General features: G+C 33.6%; 1 protein-coding gene across 1 annotated transcript; it reads right to left on the reverse strand.

The window, feature by feature from the left end:
* Positions 1 to 8,616: 8,616 nt before the first annotated feature.
* Positions 8,617 to 22,912, reverse strand: LOC103486196 (calmodulin-binding protein 60 A-like). Its single transcript, XM_008444066.3, has 8 exons — positions 22,642 to 22,912; positions 22,465 to 22,546; positions 22,309 to 22,370; positions 9,824 to 10,308; positions 9,580 to 9,749; positions 9,385 to 9,489; positions 8,925 to 9,042; positions 8,617 to 8,851 (listed from the first exon to the last, which is right to left on the reverse strand). The coding sequence occupies exons 1-8, from the start codon at positions 22,746 to 22,748 to the stop codon at positions 8,802 to 8,804; spliced, it is 1,179 nt and encodes a 392-aa protein (XP_008442288.1). The 5' UTR covers positions 22,749 to 22,912; the 3' UTR covers positions 8,617 to 8,801.
* Between the last annotated feature and the right edge of the window lie 878 nt (positions 22,913 to 23,790).

Raw genomic sequence — 23,790 nt, forward strand, 5'->3', positions numbered from 1 at the left:
ATTACATAGGTTTAACTAAAACTCAGGTTGTTACCAGATGATGTCGTTAAGGATCCATAAATAGGCAATGAATGATGTAGATAAGGATCAATGGGTTAAAGTCATGGACCTTGAAATGGAGTCTATGTACTTCAATCTAGTGTGGGAGCTTGTAGATCTACCTAAAGGGGTGAAACCTATAGGGTGCAAATGGATCTATAAGAGAAAGAGAGATTCAACTAGGAACATACAGATCTTCAAAGCTAGGCTTGTAGCAAAAGGGTATACCCAAAGGGAAGGGGTTGACGATGAGGAAACTTTTTCCTCCGTAGCTATGTTAAAGTTCATAAGGATTCTCTTATCGATAGCCACCTTTTATGATTATGAAATATGGCAATGGATGTCAATACTACTTTTCTGAATGTCAATCTTGAAGAGAGTATCGTTATGTCTTAGCTCGAGGGGTTCATAACCCAAGGTTAGGAGCAAAAAGTCTACAAAGCTAAATTGTTTCATTTATGGGTTCAAACAAGCATCCAGATCTTGGAACATTAGGTTTGATACTGCGATCAAAACTTACAGTTTTAACCAAAATGTTGATGAATCTCGTGTTTACAAGAAAATCAACAAAGAAAAAGTAGCTTTCTTACTACTTTATAAGGATGATATCCTTCTCATTAGGAATGATGTAGGATACCTAACTGACGTTAAAACTTGGCTTGCAACACAATTCCAAATGAAATATTTGGGAGAGACATAATATGTTCTTGGATTCAAATCATAAGGAATCGTAGGAACAAAATGCTAGCACTGTCTTAAGCAAAACTCTAAGAAGGATTTATTACCTTTTAGGTACGGGGTTCACTTGTCTAAGGAACAACGTCCTAAGACACTTCAAAGAGTTGAGGATATGAGACTTATTCTCTATGCCACAATTGTGGGAAGCTTAATGTATGCTATGCTGTGCACTGGCCAGACATTTCTTATGCAGTAGGGATAGTCAGTAGGTATTAGTCCAACTGAGGGTTAGACCATTACATGACGGTTAAAATTATTCTCAAGTACTTTTTAGGAGAATGAGAGACTACATGCTTGATTACATTGATAATGATTCTAGAAAATCCATGTCGAGATCAGTTTTCATCCTAAACGGGAGAGTTGTGGTATGACGTAGTATCAAGCAAGGATGCATTGCAGACTTTATTATGGACATTGAGTACGTCGCTACTTGCGAAGTAACAAAAGAAGAAGTCTGGCTCAGGAAGTTCCTGCATGATTTGAAAGTTGTTACAAACATGATCACTCTATACAGTGACAATAGTGGAAAAATAGCTACCTCTAAAGAACCTCGCAACTACAAACAAGGAAAACACATAGAGAAGAAGTATCACCTAATACGAAAGATTGTGTAATGAGTGATCGTAACCAAGATCACTTTGGACCACAACATTGCTGATTTGTTTACGAGACTCTCACTGCTAAAGTGTTCGAGGGTTATCTAGAAAGCTAAGTATGTGAGATATGTACAATAGGTAATCTAGAGCAAGTAGGAGATGTGTAATGGGTATATGAGGATGCCCTAGTTTATTGTATTTGTATACATACGTTTTATGTAATATACATGTACATTTTAACATTTTCATTCTTTGAGGATTATTTTATTATGTACATTCCATAGACTACTACTAGACTAGAGCTTTTGTCCAAGTGGAATTTTGTTGGATTTTTTGTCCTAAAACTCCTAGATAATAAATGTATTCCATTGATCATTACTAATAAAGTGCTATTACAATTTAAATAAAGTGTTATTGATTATATTATTAGTTTTTCTTAATAACCTAAATCAATAGACTAACATTCTAAGTTGTTTATTGAGTCTTGAATAGTATGTAGAGACATACGAAGATCAACGTTTGAGATACAGCTTAAAGGGTCAATAGAATAAGGATAAGACTTGGTACCATATACTGGTAACACTACGGATATGACTTACTTTGTATTTGATACAAACACAATGATCCAACATGTTCATATAGGTGACATACGAGTAAGGGTATCCTATACAATGAGTTTGCATAAGACCAGACCACGAAATAGTAACCACTAAATGTGTCTCCGTTAACTAGTTAGGTTTTTATTAAAAGGATAACAGCTCCGCCCAGCGGAAGATTTAATAGAGTTATTAACTCAAATTTAATCAGAATTTCAAGAATACCAGTATATTGGCAAAAGACTAATTATAACTAATTTCTATAAGGCGAAGCATGCTTTCCAAATAAAAACAGAAATTATAGAGAAGAAAACTTACTATCGTTGAGGACTTTGTATTTAAAAAACGCCAAATTGGGGCACTAACACTTGGAGACCTTCCTATTTTCTGAGAATGAAATTTTGGTTTGTGGGAACCAAATTGGAAGGAAAATTTTGAGAAAAAAATTTTCTTTGAGAGAATTCTCACCACGCAGAGTTCCCAAAATGGTTATGTTTTCTGATTCCTAATATCTCCCGGAAGTTTAGGAAACATGGGAACGTGGAAAAATCACTCACGTTCCCTATTAATTTAATAAATTTAATTAATTAGTTAATTAAATCATTTTAATTAATATTTCATTTCAATCATATTTAAATGAATATTTCACACATAACCTATAGTTTTAATTTAATTAATTTAATGAAATAAAATTAAACTAAACTATTAATTAATTATCCAATTAATTGCTGAGTCTTTTAAAAAATATAACAAAGTAGCAAAATATTACACTGTATAGAACAATTCCAAAAACGAAAAAAGCCCACAGACCCACGATAGGAAATACAAAAAAATGCACTGTGATTAATTGGCACCCAACGCGTAATATATTTGGTAAACGATGATTTAGATTTGGCTATTCTTTCTTACACGATCATTTAGTGATGGAAAATCGAGACATGTGCAGCAGAAATACGGATCGAAAAATACCCTAGATGCATCTCAGCTCATTTAGAAGTTAACATGCTTAATAACTACCCTAATTACACTAATTAGGGTTAAGAGATAATACATACCTTTGAAGCTATCCGATTTTCGATGTCTCCTCACGAACACGAACTGGGACCATCGCTAGTGTTGACCGAATATTCTTTAAACTTAGAACCGGATTGTGGGACCTGTTAAGTGAAGGAATATATGAGAGAGGGATGGAAAATGGATGAAAAAAGCCAACTATTTGGCTAAAGAGAGAGGTGGGACAATTTTTGCTGAAATTTTGAATAATTTAAAAACTTATAAAAAAGTCTTCAAAAGAATTTTCAAAAGCAATTTTATATAAAATTTACATGCAAAATGCATGAAAATATTTTTCAAAGAATCAACACCTCATTTTCCATTTAATCTTAGTGGGCTTGTTTACATCACATGTAAACACTTGTCCTACTAAGTGTTAGTGAGATTATCCAACAAAATGTTGGATTTTCCCACTAACTTTAGTTTAAGGGCAATATGACAATTTGACCAATTAAGTCAAAGTCAAATTTTGACTTTTTACCATTTTTCCGTCTTAACTAATTTCAACCTCCCGATATGAATCCACATTACTTTTTGTGAAATTCTAATCACATTGGAATATAAAGCCGGTCAAAGTTTGGCTTTTTAAATTAAAAAGTCAACATTTTGACTTTTTACAACTTTAACCATTTCCATCAATTTCGAGCTTCCGAATATGAATATGTAGTCATACTTTTAATATTTAAATCACAATTAAACATAAAGCTCTATAACCGACTACTAGATCACATATATTTGTCAGTTTCTTTCTCTCTACCTAATTCGAACAATTCGAATTATTCCAACATATTGTTCTAAGTTAATTCCATATGAGGTAGCAGGGGAACCTAATGGACCTATAGATTATGGACTCCAACGATCCGAGGTCAATTGGTTAAACCCTTTTGTACTGAGTTAATCAACATTCGTTAACTAACAGGTCATTCCACTAAAGTCTCGTAGTTGCACTCCCCTCACTATAGATATATTTGTGTCCATTTGATATAATCATGATCACTAAGTTAATCCTTCACAGGCTGTTTATAACATTGGCTGGGTCAAAATATCGTTTTATCCCTAAGACTATATTTCATTCCTTAAGTCCCACTGATCCACTATTAAACAATTGGTTTAAGATCCAACCTATAAATTGAATTCCTCTTAGGCCAATGAGAGGGTAGGATCCCATGTTCAAGACTTGGATTCAGTCCTTAAGGGAACAACCTATCTACTAACCCTAAAATGGGTAGGATCGGAGTGAATTTCGTCTTGCACCATATGTTTCTAGTCATCCATCTGGTCTTACTCCTAAAATTGGAGATTTATTAGGCCAATATCGTTGAGCTGTCCTCACCTATGCAGATCTAAGGATAATACCGTTTGAACAAAAGTTCATAGTTAGCTCAGGATTAAGATTAAGTTATCTAAGTCATCATAATCTAAATAGTTAGTTTATATAGTCAACAATGTTATAACTTAAAAGTGACTATTTCAGGTTCCAATCTTATGTAAACTCTTTACATAGGATGCCTCCACTCTCATGTTTCTACATGAACGATTCAGGATCACATCGTTTGTACTAACTATAGAGTGAGTTGTATCCATAGTGTTCTTAGAATAAGGTGTCCAACCTTATTCATACACTATAGATTGTTTGGACTATAAATTCAAACTTGATCCATGTTTATGTCTCTACATAAAGTTCAAGTTTACACTACATAGCCTCAGGACCTTAGTTTATTGGATTCAAGATTATAATATTCTATTTTCACTAATAAGTCCTCAATAACCACTTTATTGAATAGAATATAATTTTAACTACAAATTACGAGTTTTAGGACATAAATTCTAACATTTAGATTTAGCTACCCAAATGTAAACTATTTTTCTTCAAGATTTTTTAGTACGCGATCACTTAGATTTGACTATTTTTTGCTACACGATTGTTTATATTTAATCGTTTAAATTTGGGTAGCCAAATCTAAATGATTTCTTTCCAGACTTTCTTGGTACAAGATCATTTAAATTTGGGTAGCCAAATCTAAACGTTTTTTTTCCCAAAATATTTTGGTACACAATCGTTTATATTTGGTACACGATCGTTTATATTTGGTACACAATCATTTATATTTGGTACACAATCATTTATATTTTATTGTTTAAATTTGGGTAGCCAAATTTCAACGATTTTTCAAAACTTTTTGGTATACAATCGTTTAGATTTGGTATACAATCGTTTAGATTTGGTACACAATCGTTTAGATTTTGATCGTTTAAATTTGGCTACCAAAATCTAATTTTTTTAAAGATTCTTTGGTACACGATCGTTTAGGTTTAGCTATTGTTCTTACATGATTGTTTAGATTTTGTTATCCAATATCCGAACGATTTTTTTCACGATCTTGATTTTTTTTTTCATGATCTTTTATATTTGGCACACGATTTTAAACAACCAAATAACAATTTGAATTTTTTTTTTAGAAAAAGTAGATCTTTTATATTTGGTTTATGATCTTAAACCAAAAGACAATTTGATAAAAAAAAAAAAGAAAAATTGAAGAAGAAGAGAAAAAGATTATGAAAAGAAAAAGAAAAATTATAGAAAAAAGAAGATGGAAAAAAATTGCAGAAGAAGAAGAGAAAAAGACAATGGAAAGGAAAGGAAAAATTGTAGAAGAAAGAATAAATATTTTGACGGTTTGTCATATTTATGAAAATTAACGTAGTATAAAATTCTTTAAAAAAAAGGTTGATTTACATAAATGTAACACACTAACAAATATTTACGACACGTTGTTCACACGAGATTTTCAGAGAAATTTAATTTATAGAGTTGAACTTGTGTTGATGTTGTGCTTGTGTTGATTTGATGTGATGTGATTTGATCTCTAATATTTGATCATATGATTCTCTATCAATTGAATTCCCACACTTGATTTGAGAAAACAGAGCACATGATATTCTTAAAGTTAGAGTATTGGAGGAAAGCTTGTATCTTAAAGAAACTTCAATCTTCGAGAGCGGCTAACTTCAGGAGTTAGGGAGTATTCTGGCTCTTGGGAGAATTCCCTAGACTAAAAAATTTTCATCCCCCGACCTCCTTTATTTATAGAGCTCTCTAGTGGGCATTATAAGCTTGGGCCTAGTTGGTCCATGGACTAGATCCATGGTCTCAACCACATAAATTTGGGTCATATTTAGTATTTGGGACAAATTAAGCTTATTTTTTTTGTTCAATTGAACTTTAGCCAAATAAATAATATTTAATTTGACCAAAATAATTAACTTGATTCAACAGCTATATTAAAAACATGTGACATCATTAGAATTGGCCAATTTATGTTTTCAATTTTAATTTGGGACACATGTCAACTTTTAATTAGTTCCAAATCCAATTATTTGTATTTTTTTTTTCATTAATTTAGTAAATGATGTGAAAATTTGTGATTTGTCCATAATTTCTTATTCGACGGCCGTGTAACAAAAAAACAAAAATCCAAGAAGCTGGTCAAATATTTTCATAATTTTCAAATTTGCCATTGAATATTGCAAACGATTCGTTACCTCTCTTTTTACTTCTTTGCGATTTATTCTTCTCTTCCGGATCTCTTCATCTCTTCTTCTAGATTTTCTTTCTTCTATTCTTAAACGATTTATTCTTCTATTTAAATCTCCTATTTTAACTTCACCATTTTTGGCAAAATTCTGTAGAACTATTTCATCTTTCTCATATTCAAGAATATCAAAATCATTTAAATATTATTTTGACATGATCTAAACGATCGTTTACCATTGTCAACAGAATCGTCTAAATTTGAAATATTTTTCTCATCACTTAAAACAGACTACACAATCATGTTCACATGATCTAAATGATCGTTTACCATAGTAACACAATCGTTTAACATTGTAAAAAATGATTGTTTGATTTGAAGTTTTTAACGATCATTTACATTGGAATATACGATCGTTTACCATAATTATCAACACGATTTTTTTCATGATGAACATGATCGTTTTTCATGGTTAATACGATCATTTAAATTTGAAGCATTTTTCCCCACTCGTTATAATTGCGTGTATCATGACCTAAACGATAGTAAATCATTCGTTTAAACCGTAGTACATGGTCTTTTAGAAAAAAATATTAATCGCGTGCGTGTGATCGATTAATTACTTGTTAACTGTGACATTTTTGGTATTTCTAATTGTGGGCTTATGGACTTTTTCCATTTTCAGAATTGTTTTATAAAGTGTAAATATTTTACCAGTTTGTTATATTTCTTAAAAAAAGTTTATAGGTCTTGTCCAATGCTTATGGGCCTAAGTCAGCCGCAATTCATTTCCAACATGGATTACTTAGTTTAATTTAATGAGAAAAACCAATCAATCCTAAGTCTCTACAACAACACTTCTTAGTGCTTTTCGCTTATTACAAATTAACAAATAAGAGTTAGGATTATACTTAACAACTTGCACCATGGATTTTTTTTGTTTTTGTAATGTTATCATAGTTTTAACATCAAATTAGGTTCACTGTTTTCATTTGTCAGATAGGATAATCATATCCATGAATCTCTATGGCTAGATAGTGGAGAACAGTGTTAATTGCTAATGTGTAATGAAATTAACAGCTAGTTAAATTAATAATATGTAATTAAAAGGAGGTATAAAGACTAAAATAATAATAAAATACATAACACAACCTAGAAGCATTAGAAACCTAGCAAATCTGCTAAAGCCAACTTAATAACTCAGTAATAATCTAACTTTTCAAAATTTGAATCTCCTCTCTTTAATTGTTGTACTAAATAAAAAAGAAAAAAACAGAAAAAATTATCAAAAATAACGAAATTGTCGGATTATTTACAAAATATAACATAACTTCGTATTCTATCGAGGATAGACATTGATAAGTCTACACAGACACTAATCATATAGAAGCACATACATCAATGTCTATCGATATTTATCACTGATTTTCTAAAATTTTATTGTATTTTATTCATTTTACTATATCTAAAAATGTCCTAAAAACAATTATAATGCAGCAAATTCAAACATCATAATGTTAAAGCCTTTTCAATGTCATTGATTATTCCAGAGACCATCAAATGTAATATATGCATTTGCTTAAAAAATAAGACCGTAAGAGCACTTTGCTAGCAATACCTTCAAAGAGTACACATTTTAGAAATATACTTCTGTTAGTCATCTCTTCCCTTTTTTTTTTTTTCTTTCTTTTTTGTTGTTGTAATAGCACTATTTTAAAACACCCTTCATATTAAGCATTGAATCAATATCCAACTTCTTCATAGAAAGTATATAGAAAGCTTGAATGAACACAACTACAACATGAAACCGAAAAGGACATGCAATTATAGCCTCAGATAGACGAGGTTCATCCACACATTTGATTTTGATTATAATCAATAAAACCCAACGCCACATAATACTCACTATTCAAAAGGGGTAACTCTAAATGAAGCCAAACCCACAAATATCATATCACAGCTTGCACTTAGAAGGAAACAACGCTAAAACAAAATGAAATCTTCGCAAGCTAATTAAAATAACAAAAAGAATAAACTTCACATGATAATCAAGAGGATATATAATAGAACAGAAATTAAATAAAAGTAAATTTGGACAAAATAACATCCACCATAATCTAAATAAAGTGATCTCACCCTAGCTAATCCGATAATAAAGTTAAACATGGAAGCAAACAAACGATAACATAATACAAAACACAATTCTAGAAAGACTCAAAAAAAATATTTTTATACGTTATTCAATATCATGCTCCAAGCTCTATGTTACTCGACGCCGGCAGATATGGATGAGCATCTGTGGATATTCAAATAATTTATATATAAATATTAATAACTCTTTTATTAAATAAAACTATTTATTGCATTACCATCATTCTGGTTTTGGTTTTGCTGGTTAAATTCCAAATTCTGGTCATTGACGTTTTGGTTTTTCTCGGCATGGTCATCACCTCCAAAATTCTCGTTCCAATAATTACCATCATTGGCCTATATATATATATATATATATTTGTCATATATAAATTATTTTAACTTCTAAAATTAGAAGAGAAAGGGTGTGAATAATACAAGTGAGTAGAAACTAATTTTTCATTCGACTAAGCATGCCTCTATATAAATCTTACAAAAAGTAACAAACCCTACAAATTTTAACTTTCATAATTTCTAAAACTTCCTAAACAATTTAATGAACACAATTACATTTAATATAGAAACCAAAAGTTACAAATCAATTTAATTCTTATAACTCTTCGAATTCTCGTTAGTAACATGACTTTTTTATGTTCTCGACATTTTAATAATAAAGTGAAAGATATAAAGTGAGAAAACCTGATGAAAGTGTAGAACATAGTTAATAGCTCGAGGATCATCACATTCCATAGCATGCTTAACGATCTTATCCCATTTGTTATCTGCACTTTTTATTCCGAGAATCTACACAGACAAGGTTACAAGTATATACATACATATGAAAAATAAATTATCATAAAATATTTAATATTTAAACTCCCAAGGTAAGGGTACCTGTTTGAGAACGATAGCACCCCTTCCAAAATCATGTGCCACCAGAAAATCACCAACAGTATTTATTGGATGTGGTTGTAGTGAAGATAAGATGTTTTTGTATTTATCACCTACCCCTTCCAATCGATTTATGGCATCATCCCAGTTAGGCGGATGGTGTTTTTCCTTCCCTAATTAATATAATAAATATATTATATAAAAAAATTAATTAATTAAAAATGGAAATGGTTATTTATATAATTACCTTGCATCCGTTCACTGAAAACTCTGAAGGCTTGGGAAACCGCTTTTTCAATGACACCAAATTCAGCTAAAATCATTTTATCTATAATTCTGACTCCCAAATAAAATATCTTTGACTTGGATCGGTAGGACGAGTCAGTTACAGTCAGATGGTTAACCTCACCAATTCCACTTTGTAGGTTAAATTGGAGATCACCAAACATCAAAGGTTTCCCATTGTCGGACTTGCTTATTTCTTTGTGCTCTCCATCCTCAAGGAATAACTCAACTGGAGCAGATGACAATTTATCTGTGGAGACGGGAACATTCAAGTTGGCAGAATCGAATATTCCAATTTTCAATGGCTCACCATTTTCAGATTTTATCTCCTTGTTTGCATACATTCTAGATGCAATTTGATTGCAGAAACATAACACGTATTTCGGTGCTCCGGATCCACTCCCAATAATTTCACTGCTAACTTCTTTCCCACTCTCATGTTGTTCCCTATTTTAAATTTTTTAAAATTTGACAAAGAAAAATTAGTGAAGATATTAGTTAAATTTATGTCAGAAACACACAAGACGTGTTACATGCATGAATACATGCTAAGAATTTATAAATGGAAACACCCATAACACTTGAATAGGAAAACTCCAATGAATATAATTTTACATTTTTCTATACCTTCACAATTAATCCAGTAGGACCATCATAGCACATGTTAAAAGTCTGGTTTGAAGTTGTTCATGCAAATTTTTTTGAAAACACAAAAAGGCAAAAAAGGTCAGGTGTGGAAAAAGGAAAAAAAATAGAAAATAATTTCTTATTTAAAAAAATATTTGGGTAAAAATAAAATATATTAATTTTATTTTTATTTGATTTGGTCTCGTTACGAATTGTTCGCATGCTCAAATGGCTATTCATGTTTCACGCTTAAAAACGCCAAACGAAGTCAACGCACCTACCGAGTCTTTCTCACGTTCATTCCCAACTTACTTTAGTTGGCTTCATGCCTATACAAGAACATGCCTCCCTCACTTCTGAGCACAACAACTCACTACAAGAAAATAGGTATTTCTTGACGCATCTTTAGAACTCGAGATAGACGTCGGGAGAAATTGCTTCTGCCGACACTATCGTACTCACGTCGGAAGTTCCTCAATCCCCCAATGCCAAGTGTTAAACGTTGAGAAATGAATTTGGCATTCCGTTAGTCAAACATCGAGAATGCCTGCCACATTCCCAACATGACATCGGCATAAATGGAAATAATAAAAACTATTTCTTTTTATCCCAACATCTTGCATGCAAACATTAGAATAATTTCCGGTTCTCCCAACGTGACTAGTCAAACATCAGAAGTAGGGAGATTGCTAGATGTGTGTCGTGGTGTATCGAGTGTTCCCCTTCAAATATCATTTTTAGATATGTTTTACAGATCTGTGTTAGTCGAAAAGAAAGGAAACAAAAAACAAGGGAGACAAAGAGTTTGAAGGCCAAAAGAGAAAGAAAAAGGTCCATTGTCGCTCGTCGTCCATTGTTCGTTGCTTGTCGTCGTCATCTGCTGCTACCCATCTGCCCTCGACATTTGTGAGCCGCTGTCCGCCCCTGCCGGTAAGAGTTTGTTATTTATTTATTTATTTGGTTTGAGCTTGAGAGACAAATATTAAATAGGTATGTTCTTGTGATTGTCAAGGCCTCCTCTAGTGTGTTCGTCATGATCTGTCACTACCGTTCTGTCTTTGTCGCCATTCACCCCTCGCTGGCAAGTCTATGTTTTTATTTTTATTTCTTGAATTTTGGTTTGAGGTTGAGAAAAAATATTAAATATCTGTGTTAGTCTTTGTTATTGATTTTATTGTTATTGTTGTTGATTTTATTATTATTGTTGTTGATTTTATTGTTATTGTTGTTGACTTTATTGTTATTGTTGTTGACTTTATTGTGATTGTTGTTGATTTTATTGTTATTGTGTTGTTTCTTTTATTGTTATTGTTGATTTTATTTTTATTGTTCTTCATGTTTTTGTTTGGTGATGTATTGTTAAACGTAGTGACTTTGGAAATAAATTATTTGGCGAGTTCAATTTGGAAACTCTTAATAGCGAGCATGCATGTTTGAAGATCTTCAAAATTAAAATGTTCGTGTAAATTAAATGTTCTTTTATGTGTGTTTGATTACAGATTTGACGAGAAATTTTTTGATTAAGTTTTTAATGAATTGATGAATTGTTTAAATTGTGGAATGTTGTAGAAGTCTGTTAAACTTATTTGTGAGTTGTTATCATGCAGTTATGGTAGTCTTTAGTTTAAATGATTTAATTTGTTAATAGTTTTGGGGGGAGGGGTTATATTGAATTTGAGGGGGGGCTGTAATTTGTGGTTGAGATTTGTTCTGGCTATCCTATAGTTATGGTAGCCTTTAGTTTAAACTTAAATTTTTATTTGTTAGTAGTTTTGCTTGATGGAAGAGTTAGGTACCTTGTAAAGGTTGAAGTAATTTGTGATTAGTTTGTTCTGACTATCCTACAGTTATGGTAGTCTCTTTAGTTTAAACTTAGCTTTAGTGAAAGTTGGAAAATTGGATACTTAGCTTATTTATGGAGTAAGTTCGAGCATTTGAGAGGAAGAATCTAAGACTAATAAAACCTATTTATGCTTTAGGTCTTTAAAGATGGACAAGGATTGGATGAAACTTAGGAATAAATTCTCAGTTGAGTATCAAGAGGGAGTGTCCCAATTTTTAGAGATTTCAAAGTTTCACGTCGATGATTACAGACGAACAAGGTCTCCATACAAGAGAGTATGAACTCAATTTAGGACTTATTAGAGGGTGTAGAGTCACATCTATCAATAATTGGAATATTCTTATCCTATACAAATAGGGTGTATCATGGAGAGCAAATGAACTTGAACAAAGGTATAGAAATATTTGATGAAGGAACTAGCAGTAACCCTTTTCATGATGAAACTAGCAGTAACCCTTTTCATGAAGAAAATAAAATGTTGGGTATACTTAATGATTTACAAGCTTCGATTAAACATGAAGAAGAAACGGAGGAGAGTTTGGAGAACAACTAGATTCGTTGGATTTTCCAATTATGAGTAAACATCCATCACTGGAAGATAAGAAAAGAAAGCGAGCTCTTAATTGTACTAAAAGAAGTATATTTCTCAAACTTCCTTACTAGTCCAGACTACTATTACGTCATAAACTAGATGTAATGCATATTGAAAATAATATTTATGACAACTTGATTGGTACATTGTTGAATATTGAAGGAAAAATGAAAGATACCACGAATGCTCGGTTGGACCTACAAGATTTGAAAGCAAGTAAGGATTTACACCTAATAGAAGTGGGTAACATATTTGTGAAGCCACATGCAACGTACATGTTGACTAGTAGCAAAAGAGTTGAATTTTACAAGTATTTGAAATTAGTTAAGTTTTCCGATGGCTTCATTTCTAATATTTCACGATGAGTGAGTGAAAGAGATGGAAAAATATCAGGTCTTAAAACACATGACTATCACGTTTTGCTACATCGACTTCTCTCTATCAATGTTTGAGCATATATATCGAAAAAAGTGTCCACTGCTATTACTGAATTATATGGTTTTTTTCATGACTTGAGCGTAAGAATGATACGGATAAGTGATTTAGATTGATTACAATAAGATGTCATAATCATATTTTGTAAATTAGAAAGAATATTCCTACCTACCTTCTTCGACGTAAAGATACACCTTGTCGTTCACCTAGCATATGAAACCAAAGTTACTGGTTCGATCTCTTATAGTTGGATGTATCCCATTGAAAGAAGTCTACACACGTCAAAACAATTTGTCCAGAACAAAGAACGTCTTAAGGGGTTTGATGCAGAAGCATATATGATGAATGGATCATAGAATTTTTGTTCAAGATATCTAAGTGAGATTGAAACTCGATTCATTGGAGATAAATGAAATGATGATAGTATTTCTGATGACGAGGTAATTCGTGAGTTTGAAGTGTTCGTGCAGAAAGTACGACCATTAGGGGTGTCAACTTTGCACACTATATCACGGGACGAAAAACGACTCACACACTGGTACGTCCTCAATAATGTAGTTGAAATAGTGGACTGTTGCAAGTACACATTTTGAACTTACCAATATTTCAAGTCTTTCTTATTGTCGTCACACAATTAACCTCACACTTATCTACTTTAGGAAACACTTGAGGTTGATATGTCATCAAGCTGAAAGTGCTTCTGACTTATATAGAAGACATTAACAAGCATTTCTTGATTGGTTCAAAGCTCAAGTATATATCATGCATGAATTTGAGAATTGATATATCTTATTCGATAATTATTTTATATTCATGTACATCGATTTTAGGTTCTAGAAATGTGTGAGAGAGAAAACCTTTCTCATGATTTCTTTTCTCTTGTGATGGGACCTTCATTTGATGTTCGCTCTTACAGTGGATGCATTGCCAGTGGGGTACGATTTCATACACTAGAGCGTGATTTTCGCTGCACTACACAAAACAGTGGGTTAGGGTAGTCGGTGAAAACAGTGACAATGAAAGTGCAGACAACAATTTACGGTGTTTTAGATGAAGTGTTAGACGTTCAATATCCACCAAGACAATGTGTTTGGCTATTTAAGTGTAGATGGTTTGACACTAATAAGAACAAAATCCATAGAACACATGTGGAATTAGGCTACAAGTCAATCAACATGTGGCGTTTTTGGTTTGCTAAGGAACCAGTTATTCTTGCGATTCAGGCGCAACAAGTATTTTACCTTGAGGACCCACCCAATAAAATGGCAATAGTATGAAAGTTGTTCAAGTGGTCCAAAATAAACGTATGTGGGATGTGCCTGAAGTGGAAGATGTTGAAAATGAACAATTGAATGTATTGAAAATCGTTGTTGGACATCGCGTGGATGAACACACATTGAGGATGACACTCTACGTAGAGTTGACGTTGATTCTATAGTGGTGGAAATATTGATGTTAGTCCCATTACTTTGATGACGCTTTATTATAACATGAGTTTCCATTAATAGTGTTCTATTTTCTTAGATGGCTCTCAACTCACTCTCACTCCTAGGAGACATCAGTACGCCTAGAATCTAGAGCTGGAGAGATACGTTCAAAAGCAGAGAAGCAAATCTCGTTACATGTTATTCGATTGAGCGACCCATCGATGTATTAAAACGAGCAACATTTCCAGTCTATTGCCTTAAGTGGGCCGATGTTCATCTATAGTATATCGAGGTTGTCAAGGACGGTCTACGGGGTGAGTTTATTAATTACTTTACATTTAAACCTACATGTACAGAAACCTAATTCGTATGTTCTTTTCTTTGTAGCAATGGTTCGTGCTTCACTTGGTCATTATCAAGCCAAGAGTCCAAGTTTTCTAAAAAGGAAGAAGAAGAGTATGACTATAATTTTATTAGATGATGAGTTAACTCTTGATAATGACAAAGAGAAAGATGACAAGTCGATTCTTGGTTGCACTGTGTAAGAGGTGAGTACGGCTGGAGTAAGTTTTGACTCCCAAAAGAATAATATTGACAACATTGATGGTGATGTGGAGCCTAAAGTCTTTAGCCTGAGTGGAGACCAAATATACATGAAATGAGAAGAGGATCAAATTGTGCTGAAACAACAAAAGGATAGGATTCAGGCTTTATTAGAAGATAACCATCGTCTGTTATCAATGATTTCTACCCTTAAATTGAGCTCAGACTTTGAGGGTCTATCCAAGTCTGTTAGGATGTTTAGTTATGAGACACAAGATCTGAATATTATTCTTAAAGCTGGAAAGATTGGGATAAATAAGAAGGGAGTAGGTTTCTCTAACAAATGTCAACAAGGAGTTATTACTGGATGTTCAAAAATTGTGTTTGTTTGTGCTAAGAAAGACGAAGATGAAAAGCAAGTTGAAGTAGTATTTTAAGGAGACAATTTTTTTTTAGAAAAATAAAAAGAGATGGATGTGACACTTCTGTGGTAGACTTAGTCACATTCATCCTTTTTGTTATTGGTTGCACAATCATCATACTCATTCTAACTAATGCTAGAACAGAGGTTTTAAAAAGGTTGATTCAAGACAACGTGTAGCTAGGTCTGTATGGAAAGTAAAAAGGGATGACAGATGCAATGTTGCATTCACTAATTCTTTTCATGCTTCAAGTAGGGAAGACTATTGTTTTGATAGTGGTTGCTCTCGCCATCTGACGGGAAATTCTACTTTCTTTTTAGATATGAAGGAGTGTTCCTAAGAGTAAGTCAGTTTTGGGATGGAGCTAAAGAAAAAGTGCATAGGAAAAACAATATTGCCAAACCTGATTTACCAAGGCTACTAGATGTTAGACTTGTCAAGGGTCTTTCAACAAACTTGATCAGCATAAGTCAACATTAAGTCAGCTGTGTGATTAGGGATTTCGAGTATGTTTTTCAAAGGATAAATGTGAAGTTTTGGATGAAGGTAAGTGCATTGTTATGAGTAGTACACATTTGTCTAATAACTATTATATCATTGGGATCCTTGTTCAGAATAGTCAATGTGTAATTTGTTTAAATCAAGTGATGTTGAGTTATGGCATAAGCGTCTTGGACATACAAGTCTTTCATCTATTCGCAAAGCTCTTAGTGCTGAAACTGTCCTAGGAATTCCTTCAATAAAGACAACGTCTGATACGTTTTGTGGAGAGTGTTAGGTAGGAAAACAAGTCAAGATTTATCACAAGATTGTTAGTCAGTGTACTATCGATCACGTTCTTGAATTACTACACAAGAATTAAATGGGATCTATGCAGGTTGAAAGTCTAGGTGCAAAGAAGTATACTTTTATGTCTGTTGATGACTTTTCATGATAAACGTAGGTAAAGTTTCTTCAGAAAAAATCTGATAGTTCAAAGATTGCCATGCTCTGTGTTTATAACTCCAACGAGAACAAAAGAAAGAAATTGTTTGAATTCATAGTGATCATGGTAGGGAATTCGAGAATGTAGCGTTTAGTGAATTATGTTGCATAGAAGGTATTGCCCATGAGTTTTTAGCTCCTCTGACTTCTCAACAGAACAATGTTATGGAACAAAATAATAAAACTTTACCGTAAATTTTCTGAGTTATGCTTCATACAAGAAACCTTTATAATTTTGGGCCGAAAACGAAATACAATTTGTCATATTTACAATCGCATTGCTCTTTGTTTAGGAACTCTTTGTACAAAGTATCACCTTTAGAACGGTAAAAAACCGAATGTGAAATATTTTAATGTCTTTGGTAGTGCTTGTGACATTGTAGTTGGTAGAGAGTTTCATCAGAAACGGGACTCTAAGTTGATGAGGGTATTTTTCTAGATTATCCACAAGTAGTAGGGACTTCAAGGTGCTTAATAAACAAACAAGAACTCCGTGGAATCGATCAATGTGGTAATAAATCACTCTTCTAAAGGGATGCACATGCAATAGGATGATGATGAAATCACTTTTCTTGCTTTTGACACTCGCACTTCAAGTTCGGTTGAGAGTCAGACTGATGTTTCTTTCATTAATGACTTGAGTCATACTTTGAGGGATGATATGCTTGCATATATGTTAGATAACAAGCCTTTAGTGGATCCATCAAGTGAAAAAGTAAGGGACATATCCAGGGATGCAGATAACCAGTTTCTATGCCTAATCAGGCTGAAGCCCTGTCTGCTCATGTTCAGAAGAACCATCTGACTAGTAGTATTATTGGAGAAATTCAAAGCGACGTTACGACTCGTAAGAAGAAACAACTAAATTATGTCAAGATGATTTTAAATATTTGCTATACATCTCCTATTGAACCTACTAGTGTTACAAATGTCTTAAAGATGAACTTTGGATTTCTGCCATGGAAGCCGAGCTGGTCTAGTTTAAGAGAAACCAGATATAGGAATTGGTTCTTATACCTTCTAATGCTAGTGTTGTCAACACGAAGTGAATATTCAAGAATAAAACAGATGTGCATAGGACAATTACAAGGATTAAAGCTAGACTTGTGGCTTAAGGTTACTTTTAGATAGAAGGTGTAGATTTTGGTGAAATGTTTGTAACAGTAGCCAAACTGGAACCCATAAGCTTGCTGCTTGACTTGACATGTGAGTAAGATCAAACTCTTCAAGATGGATGTCAAGAGTGCATTCCATAATGGATATCTAAATGAAGAGGTGTTCGTTGCACAACCTAAAGGCTTAATTGGTCTTGTCCATCCATAAAAGGTGTACAAACTACACAAAGTTCTATATGGGCTCAAGCAAGCCCTTAAAGCATGGTACGATAGGCTGGCTGTATTTCTCTCTCAATAAGATTATTCACGTGGAGGTGCAAATAAGACGCTTTTTATTAAGCGATCAGGTATATGGACTTCATGGTTACTCAAATCTTTGTAGATGACATCATTTTGGGGGGTTCACCTTAGTCCTTAGTCAATGGTTTTGTTCAACAAATGCAGTCAGAATTTGAAATGAGTATGGTTGAAGAATTGACCTACTTTCTTGGTTTTTAGGTTGTGCAGTGTTGCAATGGCAACTTTTTGCTATAGGAGAAATATGTTCGAAATATGATAAAAAAAATTTGGTCAAGAGAAATCTCAACTTACGCGTGCTTCTGTGGCTCCCCATGCCAAAATCTCAAATTCACTAGTAGGGTGGATGAAAGTTTGTATGATTGTCCGTTTGTTATATTTAACTGCTAGCCATTCAAACATAGCTTACACGATTAGTGACTGTGCTCATTATCAATCAACTCCTCGGGTGTCTCTTCTTCATTCTCTTATGAGAATTCCATTGATACATTTGAATATGGTCTTTGATATTCGTTTGATACCAACTCTACACTTGTGGGATACTATGATGCTGATTGAGCAGAATGTTCAAAAGATCATAACAGCACGTTTGGAGGCTGTTTCTTCATAGGAAATAATTTTATTGCTTGGTTAAACAAGAAACAAAACTATGTTTCTTTGTCCATTGTCGCAGCTGAATATATTGTCGCTGCCAGTAGTTGTATGCAATTGATTTGGATGACGCAAATTTTGTCGAAATATGGAACTCTTCAGAGTGTTATGCTTCTATATGGTGATAATATAAGTGCTATAAATATTTCTAAAAATTTTGTTCAGCATAGCAGAACTAAACACATAGATATACGACACCATTTTATTCGGGAGCTTGTTGAAAGCAAGATCATTTGTTTGGACCATGTTCGTAGTCTAGTTCAACTCGCTGATATTCTCATAAAGCCCATAGATGTTGGTACTTTTGAGACTCGTTCTATCCAATAGCAATTATGATCCATGAGTGAGTTCTTTGTATTTTTATTCTATTTGTTATTAATTGTGTATCAAGCATGTTAGGCTTTATTAGGATACTTAACGCACAAGGCATTTATGGGAAATATCTGCTCAAAATCTGAAGTTTAAATGTTAGGTGTTCCCACTTCCTGGTCACAGTGTGCGTCCCTTGTTATTCTTGTTGTTCATGGTCTAGAGTTTATATGTTGGCTTTGTGTTACTTTGCCAAGCTACCGTGTATTCTTGTTGTACATAATGTTGCTACTCGTAAAGAGGAGTAACGATCTACCAATTGGTTCTCTCACTTGTTGTTTCGAGTCGATCTATAGGTCTTGATGGTTCCTTTGAGCTTCTGTCTATTTGTTTTGATAGTGCATTGTCTCCTTCATTTAAGCATCTTAAGATGATTTCACAGCATCGATCGACGATGCGTTAGATGATCCTGGTTCTTTGTAGCCTAACCCCGTCTCCCTCTGACCATGCATGATATGCCCTTGTCAGTCTTGGCCTCTATGCCTTCTTATAGGGAGCCTGCTCCAGGTGCTCGTGCATCAGGTATATCTTGCTACTCTCCACATGATCCTTCTGCTCCTATTTCTAGTGTGTTCAAGAAGTTCCTTATACAAGATTGTGCTATAGGGTTTGCTACTGATTGTACTACTCTTTAAGCGACTCATGGTGACCCTGGTAAGACCTCTTTCGTTTCTCATCTTTAACCAGATGCTTTTATTTATGATGTCAACTCATGTTGCTATTGCTTGTCTGGTGTGACAAACTCGTGGGGTTTCTACTGCCTCCCCTTGTTGTCCTCGACTAGTGCCACTATTAGTGTTTCTGCACCTATCGTAGGAGTTTCTGGTCCTACATGTGATTATGTTCCTCCAATGGTTAAGCCTTCTTGCCCCCTCCCTTCAAGGGACAAAAGGTGATTACTACTAAGGTTGGACATCGATAGTTGCCTCCCAACATACTAGTTGTCTTTATTGATCGTGTTCCTTTTCATTTTGAGTACAATATGCACAAATGGAAGTATGTTGTCTAGCGAGTATTATCGATTAGGTGAACGCCTCTTATCAGCATCATTCATGTGTTTGGCCATCATGGAACTGATTCACTATGCTGATTTGACTAAGACTGTTTCTTCTGTTGTGTCAGTTTTTCCTCGATTGATTTCTGAACTTATTGTCAATCTCCCTGTTGATTTTGACGATCTAAGTGCTTCTAAGTTTATGAAGGTGCATATTCGTGGTTTCTGCATGCTTTAATATTTCTCCAACTATTATCAATTAGTTTTTTAAGGTCAGTTTGCCTTCTGATGTCTTTGTCTCTCTTCCTTCTCCTAAGATGTTAGCTTCAAAGTTAACTAGAGGTTTTGTGCATGTGTAGCCTACCAATGGGCAACCTCCTGCCATTTTCTTATGTGTTAAATATGATATTCTTCACAAAATTGGCATTTCCCATTAGTATTCTTCCACACATGCCTCCATTGTGTCCATTCCTCTAGTGAATTTGATTTATGTCATTAGTACTGGCTCTCATGTGGATGTTGGTCACTTTGTATTCAACCATATTTTTTGGCATGTCGAGATGTATGAGGTCAAAATTCTCATATGTTTTTCATCTCTTGTGTAGAGTTATGCTTGCACACATCCTTCTGTCTTGATTGAACATGATGCTCTTGGTTCTACCCCAAGACTCTCACTCTCAGCTATTGGTTGTTTCAGGGCTCTTATGTCCTTGACACTACTCACAATATCTGTCCTCCACGAGGTGTTGATCCAGACCTTCATGCGGGTGTACGTATGTCGAATAATGGAGTGTTGCTCCCACCTTCTTTGACCTCTAGTATTCTCCATCTTCTCTCCATAGAGTCGAGCTCTCTCAATAGTGTCATCCAGTCTCTAGGTAATTAATGTAATTCATTGTTTAACTAAGTGGCACACTATCATTGATTCAGTCTCTCACTGTGCTTCTTCTGTTAGATGGGGATGGTTCATCTAGTCAGGCTCCGTTGGCCTGAGTTTATCTTGGGCTGCTTTGTCGCTGAGTTGTTTTAGTTTAGGTGGTGTTTTGTCTGTTTTTGTTTTTTTTTTTTTTTTGTTTTATTGTTGGTTGGCTGGTATGTGCTTGATGGGTTTGCTTGCTTAGATAAATAAAAGTAATTGTTTTCAAAGGGGAGTATGTTATGTTCTGTTGCTCAAATTTATTTTATATATATTTTTATTATAACTAACTTGAAGATATGTCGTTTTTGTTTGTTCGGATTCTGCTAGTTTTTCTTTGTTTGGTTGTGCAACTGGTTATGAGCTTTTATGTGTAGGGTTGTGTGGTTGCAAGGGTGCGTTTTTTCTACACTATGCGATTAGTATTAAACATTGTTGATAGAGATCTAGAGCGTATCTCTGGAACCTTTGTGAGTTAATGATACACAAGGTCTTGCTTCTATCTTGGGAAGTTCTTAAGAAGGAAAAAGGACAGAGATGAAGAGATTGTGAAAGGCAGGAAAAGCCTAGTAGTCTCTGTTACATGGTGATGTCTCATTTAGGGAGGAAGCTTGCCCTGGCATTCATGAGACTGGTTCAAAGTAGAACAATCCAAGGGGAGTTAAAACTGTAAAACTTGGATTGATAGTGTACATGATTATTTAATATCTCGGTGATGTTAGTGTAAATGACTAAAATCTTGTACTCATGAACTATTTCGTAAGACAATATATGATCTTTTCGTATGGGTCTAAGACCCCCTAGATGTACATGTTGTGCATCGATCTGGGTTATCAATTTTCTTGTGTACGATTATGATTTTTGCTTACTGAAATTCATTTTGTTTAGTTTGTTATTAGGTTTGATATTAGTGTAAGTCTCCGAGTTAACTCTCTGTATTTTTCAAAGATATATATAGATATCAACTTAGAAAAAACTGCTTACAACAACTTAACCACCAAGATAACCACAGCTGCCGTCCTTCTCAAAAAGGCATTTAGTAGAAGTTCTTTGAAAAAAAAAAAAAGAAAAAGAAAAAGAAAAAGTAAAAAACTAATCAAAATAACAAATTGAAAATACCAGTAAGTAACTCCTAATATCAATATGTGTACCTAAAATCCGACATCAACTAATTTCTAACATAATAAGAGGATATGAATATATAAAAGTTGTTACGCCATTAAAACACATACCTCATCCGTGGAAAATAAAAGTCAACCATAGGCAGTAGCTTCTTTTCTGCACCCTTGCTGATCTGAGAAAGAATTGGATCATTGGATGTGTTTTAGTTTTTGTTCAAACATTAACAACATAATTAAAATTAATAAATAAACCCAAAAGAAAATTACAAAATGTCGAGCTAAAGCTACAAATTTTGACAAATTTTCTTCATCAGAATCTTCATTTTTGGCGGCAAATCCATCTTCAGAGCTGGGAAAACAAAAAAAAAAAATTGTTAAGAAACATGTAAAAAAAAAAAAAAAAAAAGCAAAAAGAAAAAGGAAGGAAAGGAAAAGAAAGCAAACCCTATATGATAATTTCTCTTGGAGTTGTGTTGAAAATCTCCGGCTTCTTCAGAAGAGGCTCTCTTGTTGTTTACGTTTCCGGGGTAGGTGTCGCTGCTTTGATCCATGGAATTCTCTAAAACCTTGAGATCGAGCGACTCTCGTTTTCAACAATAATCTTGGTCGAGCTAGGGTGTTCATCAAACTCTCGTGGTTCATCCAAACGATATAAAATGTAAAGAAAGATAGTGTTCAGGGAAATTGTAGAGAAAGTTGTGTGGAGTAACGTCAACTCTTTTGTGTTTGGTCTCACTTTCAAAACATTGTCATTTCCTTTTTTTTCCTATTTTCTTTTAGCTCTAGTTAACTATAGATTATTTTTTCTTACAAAAATTGTTTGGCTTCACATTTAACTTTTTGGAACTAAAAAAATGATGCATTTTTATTGTCTCTTATTGTGGACAGCATATGCGTTTATTTTAATCACTCTCCTCATACCCTAAATTTTGCTTTATATCCCTTCAAAATGGAATAACCCGCAAAAATAGGTGTAAATAATAAATTAAACTTTATTTTATTTGTATTTTTATTTGAAAAACGGTACTACTCAATTGCTTGTTTTCTTGAAACTTGCGACCTTTAGAAATTTTTATTAAATGGTAAATCTATTGCCTTGTTTTTGTCAAGGTCTTCATTTTGTGAATTTGATTTGTGAGAAGTTTGATATGTTCAACTTGAGACATTTTTATTTTACTTCATTTTTATGTGTTGACTATGTGGAGTGAAAGTCCAATAAAGATCTATGAATTGTTGAAATTTATCACAATTTTGCCAAGTTTTCCTGTTAATTTTTCTGGCTAAATTATAATAAAAAGGTACCTGAACGACAGAAAGGCACGCATGTGGTGTATCATCACTAACATACTTTGACTCTCACTTAAACTTCTTTGGTATTTATAACCTCTCACCTCTTCAACATCTTTCAACGTGGGATAAACAAATTGAAATTCTCTTAAGTATATCACTTGGAAGACCTTATTAGTATATGTTTCTCAAAAGGTTGTATAGCAATCCATATGCTTGAGAGCAAATTATTTCAATTCTAATCCACATAAGATGGATCTAATCATAGAAAAGGAAAAGCGCATATCAACGATGCCGGTTAATGTA

Source organism: Cucumis melo, chromosome 8 (assembly GCF_025177605.1).
Source record: "Cucumis melo cultivar AY chromosome 8, USDA_Cmelo_AY_1.0, whole genome shotgun sequence".
In the NCBI taxonomy this organism is placed as follows: Eukaryota; Viridiplantae; Streptophyta; class Magnoliopsida; order Cucurbitales; family Cucurbitaceae; genus Cucumis; species Cucumis melo.